Source organism: Drosophila yakuba, chromosome X (genome assembly GCF_016746365.2).
Source record: "Drosophila yakuba strain Tai18E2 chromosome X, Prin_Dyak_Tai18E2_2.1, whole genome shotgun sequence".
Taxonomy (NCBI): Eukaryota; Metazoa; Arthropoda; class Insecta; order Diptera; family Drosophilidae; genus Drosophila; species Drosophila yakuba.
In genome coordinates this window covers 7759473-7779213 of record NC_052526.2, presented here as the reverse complement: position 1 = coordinate 7779213, position 19741 = coordinate 7759473, and the positions used below count along the sequence as shown (strand labels likewise).

At 47.2% G+C, this 19741-nt stretch overlaps 1 protein-coding gene across 1 annotated transcript; it reads right to left on the bottom strand.

Annotated features, from left to right (window-relative positions):
• Positions 1 to 11484: 11484 nt before the first annotated feature.
• LOC6524613 (probable histone-lysine N-methyltransferase CG1716) lies at positions 11485 to 19679 on the bottom strand. Its single transcript, XM_002100434.3, has 5 exons — positions 15285 to 19679; positions 13493 to 15211; positions 12386 to 13428; positions 12159 to 12321; positions 11485 to 12076 (listed from the first exon to the last, which is right to left on the bottom strand). The coding sequence occupies exons 1-5, from the start codon at positions 19386 to 19388 to the stop codon at positions 11912 to 11914; spliced, it is 7194 nt and encodes a 2397-aa protein (XP_002100470.1). The 5' UTR covers positions 19389 to 19679; the 3' UTR covers positions 11485 to 11911.
• Between the last annotated feature and the right edge of the window lie 62 nt (positions 19680 to 19741).

The following is a 19741-nucleotide window of genomic DNA, read 5'->3' as shown; positions in this document are numbered from 1 at the left end:
AGTAAAACCTGATTAATTGGCTCAAGTGCAACATTTTTCACGTTTAATTACATCCGCTGAGCACAACTATTTTCTGGGCGGCAAAAGGGAACTGAAGTTCTTCGGTTGCTTAAAATAATTAAAATTCCATTTAAACCTGAGCAGATTATCTCCCTCAGAGAAGAAACACCTACGCAGGGCAAGGGAACAGAGAACAATGGGGTAAATATTGTTATTTTGCATTATTCAGGTAAACTCAGGTAATTTACGAGCGCTCGCTTCCGGCAGGATCTCCCAAAAAGGACTTGCAGAAAGGACTCGCCGTCCGTGGATGGGCCTTAACTGTAACTGAAACTGAAACTGAAACGGTTAATGTAAATGACACAGGCCAACGGGAGTTTGCTCACCGTTTGAGCAGTTGAACAAAAGCGAGCGGGCCGACGGGTCGTATGAGTAATTTGAAGATAGCAAGCAATTAATTTCAGCCCAGCCTGAACTGAACTGAGCTGAGCTGAGCCGAAGTGATCTGAGTCCCGCTCCACACTCCACGGCCATTTAATAGTCCCATAAAACACGCAATGCCTGCATAAAGCAGCCAGACTCAAGTAGTCGACTGCGAAGTACCCATTACTGTGTGTTATCTTGTGCACCAGCTAAAGCATCATAGCAATAAATCTTTATAACTTTAGCGTTTTGTATACCAATTGCTTAGCATTTAAATTTTTTCTTTAATGCCAACTGCTAGTTTGTGGTTTTATATTTATTATATACAAATATATTATATATTCATTTGCATATTTAAATTCATGGCCAGAGAAACCCTTTAACTGGCAGTTTATATTTCGATTTAAATAACAACTACAGGATACTATCAGTTGTTTTCAATCACTCCGAGCCATTCAATTCGAGAGCTGCAGGGAAGCGCGTTAATGCGGAAAAACAATCGAGGGAAAATAAGGGAAAATAAGGGAAAATAGGGGAAAATTGAGGCAGCGGAGTAAAAGCAGAGGAATGGCAAACAAACTACACCCACTGCTGGGCATTAAATTCAAGGCTCTGCCACGCCCATCGATAGTCCATTAATTTATGTATAAATTGTATTTCAGTTTTTTCTTCTTTTATTTTCTTTTTTTTTGTGTTTAATTCTCCACTTCGCACAATGGTCAACAATGGAAATTTATGCGCAGCGTGTAAATTCGATTGGAAAAACTACCGACATTTGACCAATGAATTTTGCTCACATATTCACATATTCATTTCCACATTAAATCAGACAAGCAGCAAAATAAGCTTAATAATGCATGTTCGCGTGAAAGAGCACTTGGTGCAAAAGTGAATTAAACAAATTGAATTGAAATAAATGAATTGTCGTATGAATGCAATTTGCAGCCAGCCAAAAAGGATTTTCCCCTGCACCATAACGATTTGAATTTCAACTCAGATTAGAGCCCACTGTCGCCTAAGTTCATGGAGTTCATGGATTTTATGGATTGTCTTTGCACACAAACGACACCAAATAAATTGGTGGCAGCATAAGCTCCTAATAGTGTTAACAGCATCAATAAATGTTTTATCCCCATTTCGATTTTGTCTTTCCTTTTTTCTATTTTTTTTTTTTGCTTCTCAATGAGTCGCTGCAGGCCACTTCAATGTCTTGTAATTTATGTTTAACTTTGTGGCTCGTTTTTGCTTCGTTTTTGGTTAGACATTTCCAGCTCCGTACTTCTGTCATCGTTCGTTGACCAGTTCCGTTTGGTTTGGTTTGCTCTTGCTCTTGGCCGAAACTAATTAACCGACTTGAAAAAGTAATTAAGTCATTTGTCTGCAACCCCAGACGATTGCCCATCCCTCGCCCGCTTTTCCCGCTTTTCACTTGAGCTAATTGTGGTCCCAAAATAGGAAAATTACCCAAAGTCACTCGCAAACTTCTACCTGAAAAGCTGGCACAAAGCAGCCATCTAAAGTAATGCAAGAGTACTTTTAGATGAGCTACAAAACTTGGAATTTGCTGTATTTAATGAATATAATAGCATGTATTTTAGTTCGATTATTTCCCAAGCAGCTTGATTATCGAAAGAGACATTTTGCAGGAATTAATAAGTTTGTGATGTTAGTGTGCCAACTCGAATCATTTTGCAGTAAGTGGGATAGCATAAATTGAAAGTGGAAACTCATTAATTAAATTGCGATCAATCTAATCAGCATGGATACGATGCGAAAATTTCCTGGAAAATGTTCACTCTTCACATCAATGTCACCGTCGTCTTCTTGTTGTCCTGTCACGTTTGTCAGGGACTTTTCCTCAACAACAATGAGAAATACTCAAATTTTCGGGCACGAAAAAGTTTAAACTCAAAGACGAAACTTTTCTGGGGCTCGACGTTCAGTTGAGTTGAGTTGGTGGTGGAAAATTGTAAGTGTAAGTGTAAGTGTAAGTGTAAGTAAAAGTAAAAGTGTTAAGTTCGTGCGCTTTTCCTTTTTCCACACTAATTGATCTCAACGGGCGGATTAGGAGAGCAAACTAAATTGATAGGTTTAAAACTGAAACTTTGATGTATGTATGTATGTATGTATGTGTACTGTGTACACTGTACACCGAAATGATGCACAAACAAACACACTAACACACACATCCTGTTTGGAAAGCTGCAAGTTTCTGGTGTGGAAAATGAGTCGACTCCATTCTAGTGTCTTGTGCCAGTCTTAGGAAAAGTGTAGTAGATGGCTGCATTTGGGAATTTCCAACACCCAAATAGGCCAAGCATTAAGTGGCTTTGCCTGCTGATGATCAACTTTTGCCACCGGTAGTAACAGGTTGAAGTTGCACTAGTTGCCAGTTGGGAGCTGCGTTATTTGATTTTGCATTTTTGTGCTCTGCAAAACTTGGCTAAAATTGGGGCTTTATGCTTGCGCTCATAAGTAGGCTATTGTTTATGGGGGGTTTCATTATCAATCCAAAGACACTCTTCAGGTTTCAGGCCAGTAATATAAGCAGAAATCAGCAAAAATCAGAGACATTCATTGTTTTTCATACTTTTTGTATGATCCTTACGAGAGGCCTGTAAGGTAATTCCTGCGATAAAAACCTTTTTACTTCCTTGGCCCACCTGTCAGGGATTTTTATGAGAGAGCACCATCAAAATTGGGCCTGCTGATGATGCTGGTGATGCTGATGATGCTGATGAGGGTTGGACTAACTCAATCTCAGTTTGAATTTAAGCGCCGGCAATTATTAGCGCTGTCAAGCGAACCCTTTGGCCCTTTTCATGCATCTTTCATACGCTTAGCGTGTTAATTATACAGAAATTCGGTCTATTAAAGTTTCAGCAGCCGCAGAAGATACCAGTGCCTACCTACCGCCCACCTTTCCAACTCGAAACGTAATTAATGGAAGCGCACTTAAATCATTTTCGTGTGCGTGGGCCCCAAATTTCCCAACAGCTTCCCTCAAAAAAAAAAATGTATATATATACATATATATATGTATAGAAAAGCAGAGGAAAATCAAGGGAAAAAATACAATTAGTTAACGAGCGAGAGAGAGAGAGAGCTGAGGAATACCCAAAAATCCGGGAGCGCTAAAACGTTTCAATTTTTCATAAATATTCAAAAAGGTAACCAAAAGCGGGCTGCTTTTTGGGTGGCGGATAACAACAGCTGCCCCTGTTTTTCTGCATTGCTGTGTATTTCTTTTTTGTTAATTTTTTCCACTTCTTTTTTTGTTGTTTTTTAATATTTTTTTTTTTTTTGGTTTTTTTCCTTTTTTTTGGTGGGTTTACAAGGAGCCGGATTCGCCATTCAACGGTCAGCTCGGAGTTTCGGCTTCGTTATCGCCTTTGTGTTTTTTGTAGGTGTTGTTGTCGCCCCCGCCGGTAACCTCACGCCGTCCAGGATCCTCAGCCTTCCTTTAGCAGCCCCCCCCCCCCTCCCCCCTCGCAGGACCCTCTTCACGCCGCTGGAGTGGACAACAAATAAGATACAGGAGCTGCCTGCTTTACGGCGAACTCTCAATGCTCTTAAAATTAAGTGATAATTAGATATACAAGAATATTCAATAAATGATAAATGTCTCATGAATATTATGTATTGTAGTAGTAAGCAATATTACACATACTTTGTATGTCACAAGTTGTCTTTCTCACTAAATGTGCCCTAAGAAAGGGTATCTGTATAAACAACAGCAGCAGCAGCAACAGCAGCTCAAGCTCGCAAAAAAAAAAAAAATAAGGAAAACTTTTTCGATTTAAGCAATTTTTATGCTCGCCGTGCTTACTGGGTAGCACTACGCGGTATCACGGATACTTTGGACAGCACGGACTTGACTGCAATTGTGGAAAGTGGAAAGATAAACGGTTCGTAGAAGAAAAGCTATGATTTGACAAATGCTTGTTATATTTTAAATCGCGCATATTTGACAGCGAGGTACTCGGCTATTCGACTACTTGCAGCGAACTCTCGTCCTTTTTTGGCTCTCTCCATGTGCTTGTGTATGTGTGCTGCATGCATATAGAATGGTCTTTTTCTGGAGCAGAGTGCTAGGCTAAGGCGGCCAAAGAGCGTCCGAAAATTAATGCAAATTTATATCGTGGAAAACTTTTCAATTTGTTTTCACTTTTTCCCCACCACCACCAACACCAACACCACGACATCTGTGTCATTTGTTGCTGGGTTGCTGCAACACAGCCACATCCTCCAATGGTTGGTTTATCGCAGTCTGGTAAGTATTTTGTATTTAACATGCACAATTTGGCCATTTTCGTGCCATAATTAACGTGCCTCCAATGCATAGAGATCCAGGGCTCCAAGGACGTCGGTCAGCGAAGGGAATCCAGGAGCAGCAGGATAAGCAGGACGAAGGTGTCTGCCAAGTCGGGCATTCGGCCATTACGGCCACCTTGAATTACTCCGCCTGGATTTGGATGCCTGGACTATGGAGCACTGCAAGAAATAAGAAGCAAGTTGATATCGTATTAGCACTAGCTATTTACCCTTTTAGCTTCATTACTTGGTACATCACTTACAAGTGTATAGAAGCTACTTAAAGATATCAAAACTAGAGTATGAATTATGTGCAAACAAAATGTATCAGTACAATTTACCTCAGTGTACTTTATATCGCCATCAGCCAGCGTCGCAAAATGAAAAGAAGGCGAACCCAACGTTAAGTTGGCCAGGAGATTGGCATGGAAAAGGCAACTCGGAGACGGAGACGGAGAAGGAGACGAAGATGTAGACAGGCCGCCAAATGCCGCAATCAAGTTATTATTAAGTTTTCTATTTATCCAACATAATTCATAATTTGTTTACAAAGCGTATAATAATATTAACGTCTTGTCACCGCTCCTCCTGCGCCTCAACTCCGAGTTGCTGGCCATAAACTGCTCCCACTTCCTACTTGCCACTTGCCACTTGCCACTTTCCACTTGCCACTGGCCACTAAGTCCGCTGTCAGCGCGGCAAGATAATCAGCTCCGAACTCGACGTGGACTTTCCTCATTTTATCTCCGGCTGCCCGGTGACTTCTTTTCATTTTAGTGAAAATATTTTCCTCTTTTTTTCTCTTTTTTCCTTTTTTTTTTTGGTTTGCCAGCGTGGAAATCACATTAAGGCTCACATAAAAAAAAAATAGCAAGGAGGCTGGAAGTTACTTGCTCGCAATTAGAGATGGTTATTATAATTGGGAAAAAGTTGTGCTCTATTATGATGATTTTTGTATGCATATGATATTTTTTTGTATAGTTTTATTTAAATATTTTAAACAACAAAAGTAGATGAATGTTTATGGATATTTGCCATTTATGTTTCATAACACCATATTTGGCTAGCAAAACTAACATTCACCAACCATTTATTTTAAGATACAAAAACGGAAAGATTTCAGAGATCAGCAGTCGGCTTATTTTTTATTATAATTTCAGGAGCAGGAGGTCCTGGTCTCTGCTCTAAGCAAGGACAAAGGACCTACACATTCCAGGCCCGCATAATCGCATTAGGCAAAGTGAACTGGCGACTAGGGGCATTCGGTGGATGTATGTAGATCTGAGTATCTAAGTATCTGTGTATCTGAGTATCTGAGCATCTGTGTTTCTGAGTATCTGTGTATCTGAGTATCTGTGTATCCGAGTATCTGTGTATCTGAGTATCTGTGTATCTATGTATATATGTATCTGAGTATCTGTGTATCTGAGTATCTGAGTATCTGTGTATCTATGTATATATGTATCTGAGTATCTGTGTATACTTTTTATTGGCCCACTTCCGGTGAAAGTTTGCTTGCCACAGCCACGACCGTACTCAACTTAGGTTCCTCACATTCTCTACTACTTTTTTGGTGGATTTTTTTTTTTTTTTTTTTAGGTTTTTGACAGCTGAATTTTTAACGCTTTTGTATTTAAGTTCTATTTTGTCTAGGCCTGACACTTTTCCTTTTCGTGGCCCCGAAAGGAAGTGCACACGGTTGAGTGGCTGAGGCTGCAGACGTGCCAAAAATCGCTTTAAATAAATAAAAAATAAATGACTAGGTGCCCGGAAAATGCGCATCAGAAAGGGGGAAAGGGGGAGGGGGGAAAAAACACCTCCCCCCAGCAGCTTATGCAAACGAGAATTAACTTAATTGAGTAGCGCGAACAGCAGAAAGCAGGAGAGAATGAGGCACTGGGAGCTCCAAGGTTGCCTCACACTGACTACCAGACACTGGACGCATTTATTTATCAAATTGCTCATTTAACATGTTTTGCAACTATTTTTAAACGCTATTTGTTATTTATTACAGTTTCTTTGGTTATTCATTTTGCTGCAAATAAACTTGCATTTATACTATATCTTGCACCTTAAGTAATATTTGAGTTATAGAATTTATAACTCACCTTAAAAGTGTTTTAACTGCAATAGCTTTATTTTTGACATTCGAAATGCAACTCATTAATGAGGAGAGCGCGTCTCGAATGCTTTTGCTATTTTCGATAGTGTCATTCAGCCATAATCAGCAGCCCAAGGAGGAGCAGCTGCCAGGAGCAGAGGATTGTGGAGGAGACTCGGAATCAGAATCAGAAACAGAAACAGAATCAGAATCAGGAGTCGCCTTGAAGGAAGAGGATTCAGCGAGGAGCTGGCGGATGTCCTTGGGAGGGGTGCAAGTGGCAGATGGGAATGGGGAAATGGAGAAATGGAGAAATGGGGAAACAGGAATGGGACTGAGAAGCCAAGGTTACTGTCTCCCCCGCGTAATTGCGCATAAAAATGAAGCGATTTATATGCGCGTATTTTTAATGTTTCATAATTGGGTAAGCCCATCAGCTGAGGCAGCTGAAGGAGCTGAGGGAGCTGAGGGAGCTGAGGGAGCTGAAGGATCCCAAGGAGCAGGATCTGCCCCAGATGTATGCGTGTGTATGCATGTGTGTGTGTGTGTGCCGCCTTATCTGCGCTGTAAAGTGATATGTTAATGTTTGTCATACGCACACACGCGTGTCGCTCTTCCTTCAGCTGAAAACTTAAATAGTAACATGGGCAAGCAATTTAAAGGTTAAATGTAATATTCTGTGTCCTGCTAAATAAAACTAGGGATTTAAAGGGGCAACAAAAAAGCAGGAAATTAATTGTGCGCAAGAGGCGAGCAATTAAAACTTCATCATCATCGATGGCCACGATGATATGCCGCTTTGCAATTACAATCGCTCACAGAGACTCGCTGAGACTCAAAGCGGATAAATTCACTTTGTAATGGCAAAAAGCGAGCGATAGCATCGCAACTGAAAGTGTCAAACAGTTGGCTATTTATTGGCCGATAAGGTGAAATTGCAATTGCACAAATGAATGAGTGCCAAAAACTTTCTGCACCGATGGCGATGGCGATGGCGATGGCGATTATGATAATCCCGCGCTGATGGTTTCCATAAATAAGCCGTAATTCATTTCACAAATTTGACAACATAATGCCCGGCGTTATTTGTATTCATTTTCTTGCAAGTCCATTTCCCCGCGTTTTTGCGCTTTTGCGCTTTTGGGTGGGGGCTGTTCATTAAAATTGAAAAATGCCACTTTAATGAATTTATTTGCGACACTTAACACAAGCGCAAGTAAACAGAAACGGACACACAAACAGAGAAAAATGATGTTCATTAACATTAAAATGTCGCTTCTTCCACTACAGTGGCCATTGTAATAATGGTCGCCCCGACTCCAGATGCTCAGTCACCCATTGGCATACACTCGAAACAATCGCCATCGAATTTGATCTTAAGTTTCATCAAAACTTTCCTAAAAATGCTCACAAGGCAAAAAAAAAACAGTTTTATAAAGCGGTTTGCATTCCATTTCACTTTTTTGCGGACTTTTTTTTTCTCGTTTTTTACACTTCATCATCAAAAATTGCACAAAAATTGAAAAAATTGGATCTTAATTTTTGAACACAGTTCGATTGCGGATTTAATTACGAACTCAACGAGGTATGGCATTCCATATTTGGACAACTATTTCGAGTGCTGTGATCAAAATACTGATAATTATTAAGGCAAAAAACAGAAAATCGATTTTTGCCAAAATTTCAATATTTACGATTGGTATTTTCTGCATAACTTGGCTAAAAATGGTCAGAAAGCGAAAAGAATTACAGTTTTGTACTCCTAATTACCAATACTAACCAACCAAATCACTTTTGGACCGACTGTGTTAAAATAATTTTTGGCCATTTTTTCGCTTTTTTTGTAAGGGGTACCATCATCAAAATTTGCAAAAAATTGGAATGACATAGAAATTTTTTTTGAAAACACAGTTCGATTGGAAATTTAATTACGAACTTAACGAGGTATGGCATTCTATATTTGGACCACTATTTCGAATGCTGTGATAAAAATACTGATAATTTATTACGCAAAAAAACAGAAAATCGATTTTTGCCAAAATTTCAATATTTACGATTGGTATTTTCTGCATAACTTGGCTAAAAATGGTCAGAAAGCGAAAAGAATTACAGTTTTGTACTCCTAATTACCAATACTAACCAACCAAATCACTTTTGGACCGACTGTGTTAAAATAATTTTTGGCCATTTTTTCGCTTTTTTTGTAAAGGTAAGGTACCATCATCAAAATTTGCAAAAAATTGGAATGACAAAGAAATTTTTTTTGAAAACACAGTTCGATTGGAAATTTAATTACGAACTTAACGAGGTATGGCACTCCATACTTGAAGCCATATTTTGCTTTTCCCAGCCAATATTCGTGTAATTCTTAGTCAAAAACTGTATTCAAAGTTCAAGGAATGAATGATGATTTTTTCGAGTGTCCTGGCAGCGAGGCTCTCAGTCTACCAGGAAGTTGGCAGTTGGGGGAGTTGTTGGGGTTTGCGGACTCGTCTTGGAGCTGGCAATTGTCATTACTGTTTGGAAATTGCTGTATTGTCAAAGCTGTTGGCCTGCAATTGATGAGTCAATATGTCAATATGTCAACGAGTGACAGGTCACGATGCATCGCACCCCGCCATTAACTCGGCCTGATAACTCTGTTTAAACTCTCCACCCGAAGACTGAAACACTTTCGCATTAATTTTCAAACAGTTAACATTCAGACATTTATATCCGGGGGCAATTGCTTGTGAGGTAATTTAATTAATGCGAATCTCAATCGGCCAATGAGTTGGGCAAAAGGCATTCATTTCACTGCTGATTACGAACACATTTATGATTGATTTATTTGGCTCGAGCGATTTGGTAGCGATTTGGAAGCGATTTGGTAGCGATTTGGAAGCGATTTGGTAGCGATTTGGAAGCGATTTGGAAGCGATTTGGAAGCGATTTGGTAGCGATTTGGAAGCGATTTGGAAGCGATGTGACAAGTAAGCAGAGCTTTTAATCTTTCAATGATATTCTATTAGGTTGAACTAGTAACCATTCAGTTAAGCACGAACATGGACATTGACACATTACTCATATATCAGATGTATATATGTATATATATATATATCTTCTAAATATATCCACCCACTTCCCTCGGCCAGCCACTCAAATCAACTCAAGAGGCGGTAAGTTGTCCCCGAAGCTGTTGGCCCAAAGTCGGCTGGCCGTAATCGAAACTGTAAACTCGTTGGCACTCGCATGTGTTTATTGGACGGATGTGCAGGGTGGTGGCAAAGGGAAGAGGCGGGGGCGGTGGCGGTGGCGAGGGCGGGGCTGATGGGTCAAGAGGTCAGGCTGCTGGCAATTACATTTGACTTGTTGTTCCTGCTGCTAGTTGCACTCAAACCATTCGGGGTACTTGCTACTGAGCCAATTGAGCATTTTAAGGAATATGCAGTAAAATCTAGTTATTGGAAATAAATTAAACAATTATTCATTAATTCAACAAATACAAACTAAAACAATGAAATTAAATCATAAGCTTTATAAAAATGTGGCTGCGATTGAGGAAATTGCAATTATTTTCAGTGCACTCCAATCGCTGTCGAGAAGCGTCAGAGATCGGGATTCCTGTTGTCCAAAGGGTAAAGGGTAAGGGGGCAAAGGGGTAAAGGGTAGCGAGGTAAAGGCTAATTCAATTGCTTAGGCGCTCAATGAACAGAACCAACAATGCGCCCGGCAAATTGCTTAATGCTCCAAGTCACGTGTTCGCCCGCTCACCATATTGCCACCGCTTTGTGCGGTTAATTTGCCACATCGACGTCCGCCACAAGCGACGCCCCCCTCACCACCACTTCCACTTCCACCACCACCGAAAATCCCTGGGCTTGGCATGCTCCACTTACCCGTGGCTTTTGGCCACATTTTGTCCATCGCGTCCACCAGCCAGCAGTCAGCAGTCAGCAGAGATTGCCGCCAGGAGCTGCCAGAGATCGAGTGATTTTTTTGGGGTCCAGTGAGGCTGTCCTGCATCGCCACTCGATCCGATGGCGATGCAATGCAACTGAAACGTGAGCTGGCGTATGAGCGATTTTTTAATAACCAAACCAAGCGCCTGAAATTATAGAAGACACAAAAAAACGGGAACTACAGTGCAAATAATATTAGTCAGTTATTGGATTTGTTTTTGCAATATGCACTAAGCTCATATATAAATTAATTAAACAAGTAGTACCCAAAAGTCTGTTAATAATTTAATAGTTCATAATTAATGATTTTAATTGGCTAAAGGTATATATTTTCATAAAATGAGTACAAGGAATGTTTGGCTGCATATTCAAAATGCGCGCCAGGTGGCCAAGCAGTTTCGCCAAGTAGAGAACTGCTTAATTTGACGGGACTGCACTTTTAGTGCTCTTACTGTGCCCTTTACTGTTTTAGTACCAAAATTGGCACCAAGCTAAGGATAACATTTTAGTACAGTTCTAAGCTTCCCTACGGATTTAAAAGTAAGCAGTTTGGCCAGTAAGCAGTATTCTTATTGGAAAAGGAAGTAAGAGGTAAAGATTTTGTTGAATTTTATTTAACTAGCATGCCATCTCTTTTCTTTCCATGTTAATTACCCCAATTACTTTAGATTCCTTTGAAAATTATAAAACAAGAATTGAACAACATTTTATGTTATTGTGTTTATGTTTATTGTTTGTCAGCTGATGAATAGCAATGAAAATGAAAATAAAAATGCTTATTAATTACAAATTGTAACCACTTATTGGAAATATGAAGCCCCAGTTTGGATTTTTTGCAGTTTTCCCCTTACTTTGCCCGCCAATTCATTAATTTTCTATCTCCTTCGAAGATGTAGATGTACAATGTTCTAGTCGTTTTGCCCCACCCAAAAAAAGCGCTACCCACTTCGAGGGGTAGATCGCATCGTAGGGGTCTAAGTTCCTTAACTAAATTCGTATCTAAAGTAAATGTATAGTTTTAGTTCCGTGTGGGATTTGGTTCGGGTTCTGTTGCCGCTGCAGAGACACATCCTCGCTAGCAATCATTGGACTTCTTGTTGTTGTTGCGTGTCGCTGGAGTGGCGGCAGTGGGCTAGAATATGGTGCTCTCCGCTGGCTTCCGGTAGACGCGTCCCTTCTTGCGCATGTACTGGTTGATGAAATCGTAGGACTTGTGCTTCACTGACTCCGTGCAGGACAGGGGATTGCCGGTGAGGTCGCAGTACCGCACCTCCTTGGTGGTAATATGATGGCTTAGCTGTGCGTCGAAAGATGAATCGGAATAAGTGAAATGTGGTAGCAGGAAACAGAACACAGGAAAGGAATGTGCCACAGCTTACCCTCTTAATCAGGAACTTGTAATCCTCATCGCTGGTGATGCGACCCAGCTGGCAGCTCTCCTTGCGATACGGACGCAGGAAATCGGCCACATGACCGCTGATCTCGAAGCGGAACTTCTCGTGCGCCTCGCGTCCACTGGTGGTGGTCAGGAGACTCTGGCCACTGCAAGCACACAGATAGCATAGATTACAATAAGTCCAACAATAGACTCCAAGTGTGGACTCACCCCGTGCCCTTCTTGCTCCGCTGTTCCTGCCGATGCTTCTTGACCGAAACACTTGGTGGCATGGGTAGCTTCCGCTTGGCAGCCGCACCCACAGCGCTCGGCTGCATCGCCTGGGCCACTGACTTGCCCAGAGCCGCCAGGGCGGCGTGACTGGTACTCGGTGCCAGGTTCAATGATTCCTGCTCCTCGTCCGGCGCCACAGTACCCTCGGCGGCACCGGCGGTCAGTTCCGCTGCTGGTGCTTCAGTCGCTTCCTCGTCGGAGGAGTACAAGTAGGCCTGAATGGTCAGCGGCTTGCCGGGCAGAGCATCCTCCGCGTTGGCAGAGGCATCTGGTGGGGCGTCGAGTTTGCGGCGTCGATAGAGCTCCTTGCGTCGCCGGATCTTCTCCTTGTTCTCCTTGTACTTGCGGGACTCCAACTGATTGTACAGCCGATCCTCATCCCTTCGTGGACTAATCAGTCGAATGGAGACCAGCCGACTGCGACGCAGCTCACGACGCTCACGCACCTTGGCCTCTACGTACTGCGCCAGGGATTTGGAACTGAGCGAGCCCACGTAGTCCATGTCAACCTGAATCAGCTCGTTGGCCAGGAGCGCGGGATCGATCTGCAGCTCGTGCAGCGGCTGCTGCGTGGTATCCTCCTCCAACAGCGTCTGCAGGCGCTGCTCCGGACTGGGTGGCTCCCATTGCGATATGCGTTCGCGCAGATTGTAGTAGTAGATGTCGCCGTCGCTGGTCATCCGCCAGTGCCAGGCGGGCGGCAGGGGATCCACACCAGCCGGTAGTTTATACTCGACGGCAGGAACGGCCTGGCCACCATCCATTTCGGGTGAGAGCAGCGCCTGCGACAGGAGCTCTGTGCGCGGTGGCGCTGGGACGGGCATGTCGTCGCTGTTGAACCACTCGCCAGTGTCCGCGTTCTGGTAGAAGGGCAGCTGCTTGGGATCCGTGTTCAGATCGGCGCCAAAGAACTCACAGCGCAGCTCGTGCTCGCGCCAGTCCTCGCTGCACACCCGCCTCTCCGCCTCATCCAGAGCCACCTGGAAAGTGGCATAGATTATGGTTAATACAGTTGATACAGTCATACAGCCATGTGCTACTCACCTTCCTCTCGAACAGACTGCGTCGCAGCTCCTTGGACAGCGTACGCCTGGGCTCTGTGGAGGGTCCCATGTCGGAGCGGCGACGATTGTCGCTCCTGGCCATGCCGTCCATGGCGCCGTTGCTGCCCTTCTGCTGCGTGGTGATCGTGCATATCGTATTGTTGCCGCTCATGCGAATGGGTTTGCTTATGCGACTGCTCGTCGTGTCGCGACGGAAGCGGTCCTGCCTGAAGCGATCGTTGCTGCTCTCCCGTTCCCGCTGATCCTCCAGCGCGGTGCTGGCATGGACGTGCTTCTGCTGGCGATCCGCCTCCCGTTCGTGCTCCTTCATCTGCTCGATGCGTTCGCGCTTGGGTATGCGAAAGATCTCCGGCAGAGCTTGCCACTTTTGCAGCAGCGCCACCATCCGTTTGTGCAGCGCCGCCTGCGATGCATGTGCCACTGTAGCTTGCTGCTGCTCCAGACTGTTGCTCCAGAGTTGGACGCTCTGGTAGACGCGACTGTCATTCAGCATGGTGCGATTCGGTATGGGCAGCGATTCGAGGGTGTCCAGCAGGGCCACTCTCAACTGGTCATCGTTGCCATTCTCGCTTATCCAGGCATGCAGCAATCTCAGGCCGTGATAGTCGAGGAAGAGACGACGACATGGCAGCTCGCCACGCGTCAGCACACCGAGCAGTTGGAGACGTGTGTGGAGCAGCTTGGCACGAACCATGCAACGCGAGAAGCGCAGCGTGTCCAGCTGGTTCTTCAGCCCGCTGCGACTGAGCAGCGAGAGTTCTTCGAGCACATCGGGATCCTCGAGCATTGCATGGAATTTGTTGACCTTCGGCTTCCTCGAGGCCTTCTCCGCCGATGATGGGCCGCCAGCGGAGGGTTTCAGCCAGCGGCCGGCTTTGTACTCGCGATCCTTGGGCTTCGGCTGCTCCTTGCGCTTGCGACTGCTGGCCAGCGGTAGTTTCGCCTTGAGCTTCGCCTTCGCCTTTGCCGCCTTCGCCGATGTCTTGCGCGACTGGCCCTCCTCCGCCTCCGGCTCGGCCTCCAGCTCCTCCTCGTCCAACTCAGCATCGCTGTCAGTGTCCACATCCAGTTGCTCGCCCTCATCCGAGTCCGGTTCGCCGCCAATCCAGCCCCGGCAGTTGGCTGCCTCGCAGTAGCAACGCTGGGCATCTCGGCCATACCGCTGATACTGGTAATCGAAGGTGATCTCCTCGCCGGGCTGAATGGGCTTCACGCTGAAGAAGCCAATGCGCAGCTCACCGTTGACCGTCCACTTTTGCGTCTCGGCATTGGGATCGCAACTGTGGTTGATGTACCGCGAGATGTTGCCCTTGGAGGTGGCATCGATGATGGCCTCGCCACGCAGCGCCATGAAATAGTAGTGACGATTGCGATCCTTCGAGTACAGATGCTGTCGTCGCTCGAACTCCTCGCTGTCGATCACCTCGCCCACATACTCCATGATGAATTCGCCCGGCGGTATTTGCAGTTCCGCCGTAATGCCGCAACCCTTCTTCTCCGTGCGGAAAACGCGACATGGCCAGCACTGGTGCTGCTGGAAGCGCTTGTTCGTGCAGCGTGCACCATTCGTGCACAGTGGGCCGCACTCGATCATCAGCATTCGGTTGATGCAGCCGGCGCCGCAGCTTAGATGACCCTGCGCCTCCTCGTCGCCGGTGAGAAAGCAGTCGCACTGCATCTCGGCGTTCTCCTGGCTCACCTAAGGCACACACAAATATGATGGGTGGATTGAGTGCTAGTGCTGCTGAATGGTGGACGCAATCGATACTCACCTGCCTGGCGCAACGATAGTAGTTCTCCTTTAGCAGCTGGAACGTGTTGAGACCCTCGCTGCGCAGGAACTGCTCATTGATCGCCTCGATGTTGGCCAGCTCGGCCAGCTGCTCGTCCATGCTGATCGGTGCCAGCGCCATGCTGGCCACACCTCTGCCCTGGCTGGCGCGTTGTCCCTGCGGCTTCTGCTTAATGCGATGCGAGCGACGCACTCCGCCGCCGGTGTTGCTCTCCTGCAGAATGGTCGTGGTGCTGGCCGAGTCCTCTGGATTCGATTGCGTGGGCGATGGAGAGGGTGTTGTGGCCGGGGTTTCCATATTGGCCACGCGCTGCGCGAATTCATCCTCCTCGGTATTTGCCTCGCGTTTCACTTCATCCTGCCCCTCCTCGCGTTGGTCTTCCTCCACCTTGTAGTCGCGCTTGAGAAGATTGACGCCGTCTTCGATGAACTTGGCAATATCGCTGAGCGGATTGGTAGCCTCCAGTTCCGGCGAGGTTTGCACATCCCAGCGGCGCATTTTGCTGCCCGATGATGTGGACTCGGACGACTCCGTTTCCAAGAGAGCCGCATTCAGGGCATCGGCAGACTTTTGGGCCTTCTTTTTCGTTGCCCCTTGCGAGGCACTCGAACTGGAGTCCAGCGAACTCTGGCGGCTGAGTGACTCCTTGCCACCCTTGCGGCCCCGCTTCCTGCCCGACGTGCGCAGTAGGGTGTCGTGCAGCGGATTCGCGGATGCCTTGGGATGCATCGAGAAGCGGCGCTTGGTCAGCGGCACTGGTATGGCTGTGTCGGCTTGACGATCCTCGCAGATGGTGTTGCGTCGCTGGTCCAACTTGGAGCCACCGGGCAGCTGCTCGGTACTCGAGGTGCGCTTGGCGGCGTTGCGCTTCGAGGAGGAATCCGATGAGGTGGAAACTGGCGAGCTGGCGGCCACCTCCTCGGTGGGTGTGCTGCTCGTGCTCGCTCTGAGATCCTTTGCCTCCTCACAAATCGTGCTGCGTCGCGGATTAAGCTTCTTCTTGGCCTTCGATCGCTTCAACTTGCTGCTGGCCGTGGTGTTTGCCTGCGCGGAATCGGAGCTGGGCGAACTGTGCCTGTCCTGCTTGGGTGAGTCCTCGTACACGGTGTTCCTGCGCGAACTGGCCTTGCTTGCCAGCGACTTTTTGTGGCCAGGAACCGGCATGGCGGCACTGGGCATGGGCACTGGACTGGGTGCCTCCACCTTGGGCGGCACCTTCTTCAGCTTCTTCTTGCTCTTCTCCTCGAGACGCATCTGGGCATTGGCCTTGTCCATGGCCTTGAACATGGCATCGCACTCAACGAAGCCGGCCGCGAGTTTCTCCTTGGCCTTGGTGGATGCCACCGTTGTTGTGGCATTGTCGGCAAGCGGTTTCTTTGCTGCCAGCTCCTCTTTGGGTGCATCCTCTTTGGGCGCGGAACCAGCAGCTTCATTCGATGTGGTTTTCGAGATCTCTGACTGTGCAGATTCTTGTTGTGGTTTGGTGCTGCTCCTCTCCAAAATAGGGAGCAGCGGTGGGCATGGGGCAGTATTTTTATCCTTTTTAGGGGTAAAATCAACGGAGGATTTGTCCAGTTCATCCAGAGCTAAGGATGCATCATCCTTTGCTGACGACTTCTCCTTTTCAGCTTCCTTCTTCGCAGCGGCTTCCTTTGCAGCTTTTGCAGTCTCTTTTTGTTTGGCAGGAGTTACGGACTCTTTTGTGGATTTAACGACCTCCTTTTCTCTCTCGGCTACACGTTCCTTTTTGGCCCCAGCTGCTGGTGAGGATCTGGCTGGTTTCTCAAGTTCCTTCTCCCTCTTGGATGCAGTTTCGGCGAGGGGTTTCTTGCGCTCCTTCATCTCTGGCATCGGTGCTTTCTTGTGCTCCTTCATCTCCAGCACAGCTGCTTTACTCTGCTCCTGATTGCTCTCGCTATCTTCGCGGGATTTGGGCTCATTCGATGTGTCTTCTGCTGGAGCGACCAGTGATCTATCCGCCTCAATCTTTCGTGCAGTGATTTCAGTTGGGAGGAACTCAGTTATTTCCCCCTTTGTGTTTGACTTTTCTACTGCTGACAGTGACGTTTGGTCGTCGTGTGCTTCTCCGATTGCTCTATCTCGGGTGTCATGAACAAAAAGCACTGGTGGAGCCGCTTTTGCTTTCACTTCAATAGGTGGAATTCGTTCGGAGTCGGGAATAGTTTCCGCTGTCTGTGATGCGGGCTGATCTTCCTCCGCTGGCTTTGCAGCGGCTTCATCTTTTGGTGGCGTCTCCTTTGCGACTTCTAAGGTTGGTTTCGTTTCTGCAATGATGGTTTCTGTAGGTGGTTTTGTTGGTTTGGTTGGTTGTTCATGTAGTTGCTCCATGGTTTCAGCAATTCCTTGTGCAATAGAAGATCTCTCAACAGTGACCAATTCTGGCTTCGGAACCACTGCGCTGGCCAATTCCTCGTTCCGTGTGGCTTTAGTTGCCACTTTTGGCTCGGGAATTACTTCTTTTACGGTTGCAGCATTTATGTCAGACTCTGAAAATGCTTGTTCTGCCTTCGAAGCAACTGAACTGGTTTCTGTAACCAAATCCGGCTTGGATTCAAGGACTACATCCAACGGGTTATCCTCGACTACGATTTCTTCTGCCAGCTCCGTGTGCTCGATAATGGGGGACACCGACGACGTGACCTCTGGCTCACTTAGCGTGTCTTCGATGAGATCTATCAGTATGTGCTGCTCCTCCTGATCCTGTGACTCCTCCGCCTCCAGGATCTGCTTGCTGCTCTCGGCGGCTATCTCGGCGAAGGTCTCCTCGAGAGTCTTCCCCTGGCGACTGCTGCCACTCAACGGCGCTGAGCGCCTGCTGCGCCGTGGCGCTGGTGAGGAGGAGTCTGCTGCCGGTTCGTTTTCCGGTGGCGTGGCTCTTTGGACTGTCACATCCTCCTCCTCCTCGGCTTCGTCGTCCGCTGACCAGAGGCTGGGTGGCCCACTGAGCACCTCCACCATAATCTCATCTAGATCTTGTTCCGGGTCGGGTGTGGGTCCCTGCTTGGCCAGCTCGATGTCGATGTCGATCAGTTCTTGTGGCTCCACTTCGACTGGCCGTTCCTCTTCCTGCTCCTCCTGCTCCTCCTGCCCCTTGGGGCTCTCCGTTTCGATCTCGATGAAAATGATCTGTGAGTCGGAATCGGATGTCTCCTCGGCAACGACCATTCCGGACAGGTTCTGCTCCTGATCCGGCTGCTCGTCCAGAGCATTCTCATCCTGCAGTGCTGGTGGCTCCACCTCTGGCGAAGAAGACGATGGCGAGTTTCCCGAATCGGAGGACGCCTGCCGTCTGGACAGATTCAGGCGTTTGAGCGAGACGCGCAACTTGGACTTGGGCTTCCGTTTGGGAAAACCTGGTAGCTCGCCGCTGTCACTGCTCATGTTGGAAGTGGTGGTGCTGGTGGAGTTCGTATCCGAATCGGAGCAGCTGGGTGCAATGACAGTTGGAACTATGGCCACCTCCGCTGGTTGGCTCTTACGCGGACGACCCCGCTTGCGAGGTGTCACCGCTGGCTGATTGGCCATCGGCTGTACGGGATGTCCGCCACCGACAGCCGATGGTTCGCTGGTCACCTGGGCGACAATCAGACTCTGTGTGGGCCTGGGCTTGGCGAAGATCTCGAGAGCGGGCGGCGGCGGTGGTGGCGGCAGCGATTGGTGGCTCATCTCGAACATGGAGAACAAACGGCTCACGGACGCGGCTGAGTTTCCAGATGCGGCTGATGCGGCTGATGCTATGGTCGCGGATGTGGTTGCGCCAGTTGTGCCCGCCGACTGGCCGGGACTGGGATTCGAGTCGATGCGTGCCTCGATCTGGATTTTGTGCGCCTTGCGATTCTTGTTGAGCAAATCCCGGACATCGAACTTAATGATCTTCTTGCGCGAACTGCGCCGGCACTCGCTCTGTCCGGAATCCTGATCCTCTGCCGGCGTGGGCGATGCCTCTGCATCGGCATTCTTTAGCGCTGCCATGGCTGGAGGCGCCACTTTCGGTGGGCGACCACGTCCGCGGCCACGTGACGCAACCGCAGACGGATTGCTTGGCAGACCGGACTCCTCCATTTGTGGGCGAATCGAGGGCTGGGGGGGGGTTGCGCGGTGGGCTGGCCACAGCCTCCGAATGCCAAATCGCTCAGTCCAACGCAGGGGGTGGGAAGGATGCGGTATCGTGTGGAATTCGCAGTGGAATCTACTTTTTGGGTGCCATCTCAAGGCCCTGAAACGTTTACAGTTAGAAACTAACTGCACTTGCTGTCACATGCACACGGCGAGACACCAATAGCGATACCAATACCAATGCAGTGCGCAACTTCGATTTTTCTCCCCGTTGTAGCTCTTCTTCTTTCTTGTTGTTTATGCACTGGCGCGCAGTGTTGGTAAGTGGCAGTTCTTTCGGTCGACGACGCACAGGGTGG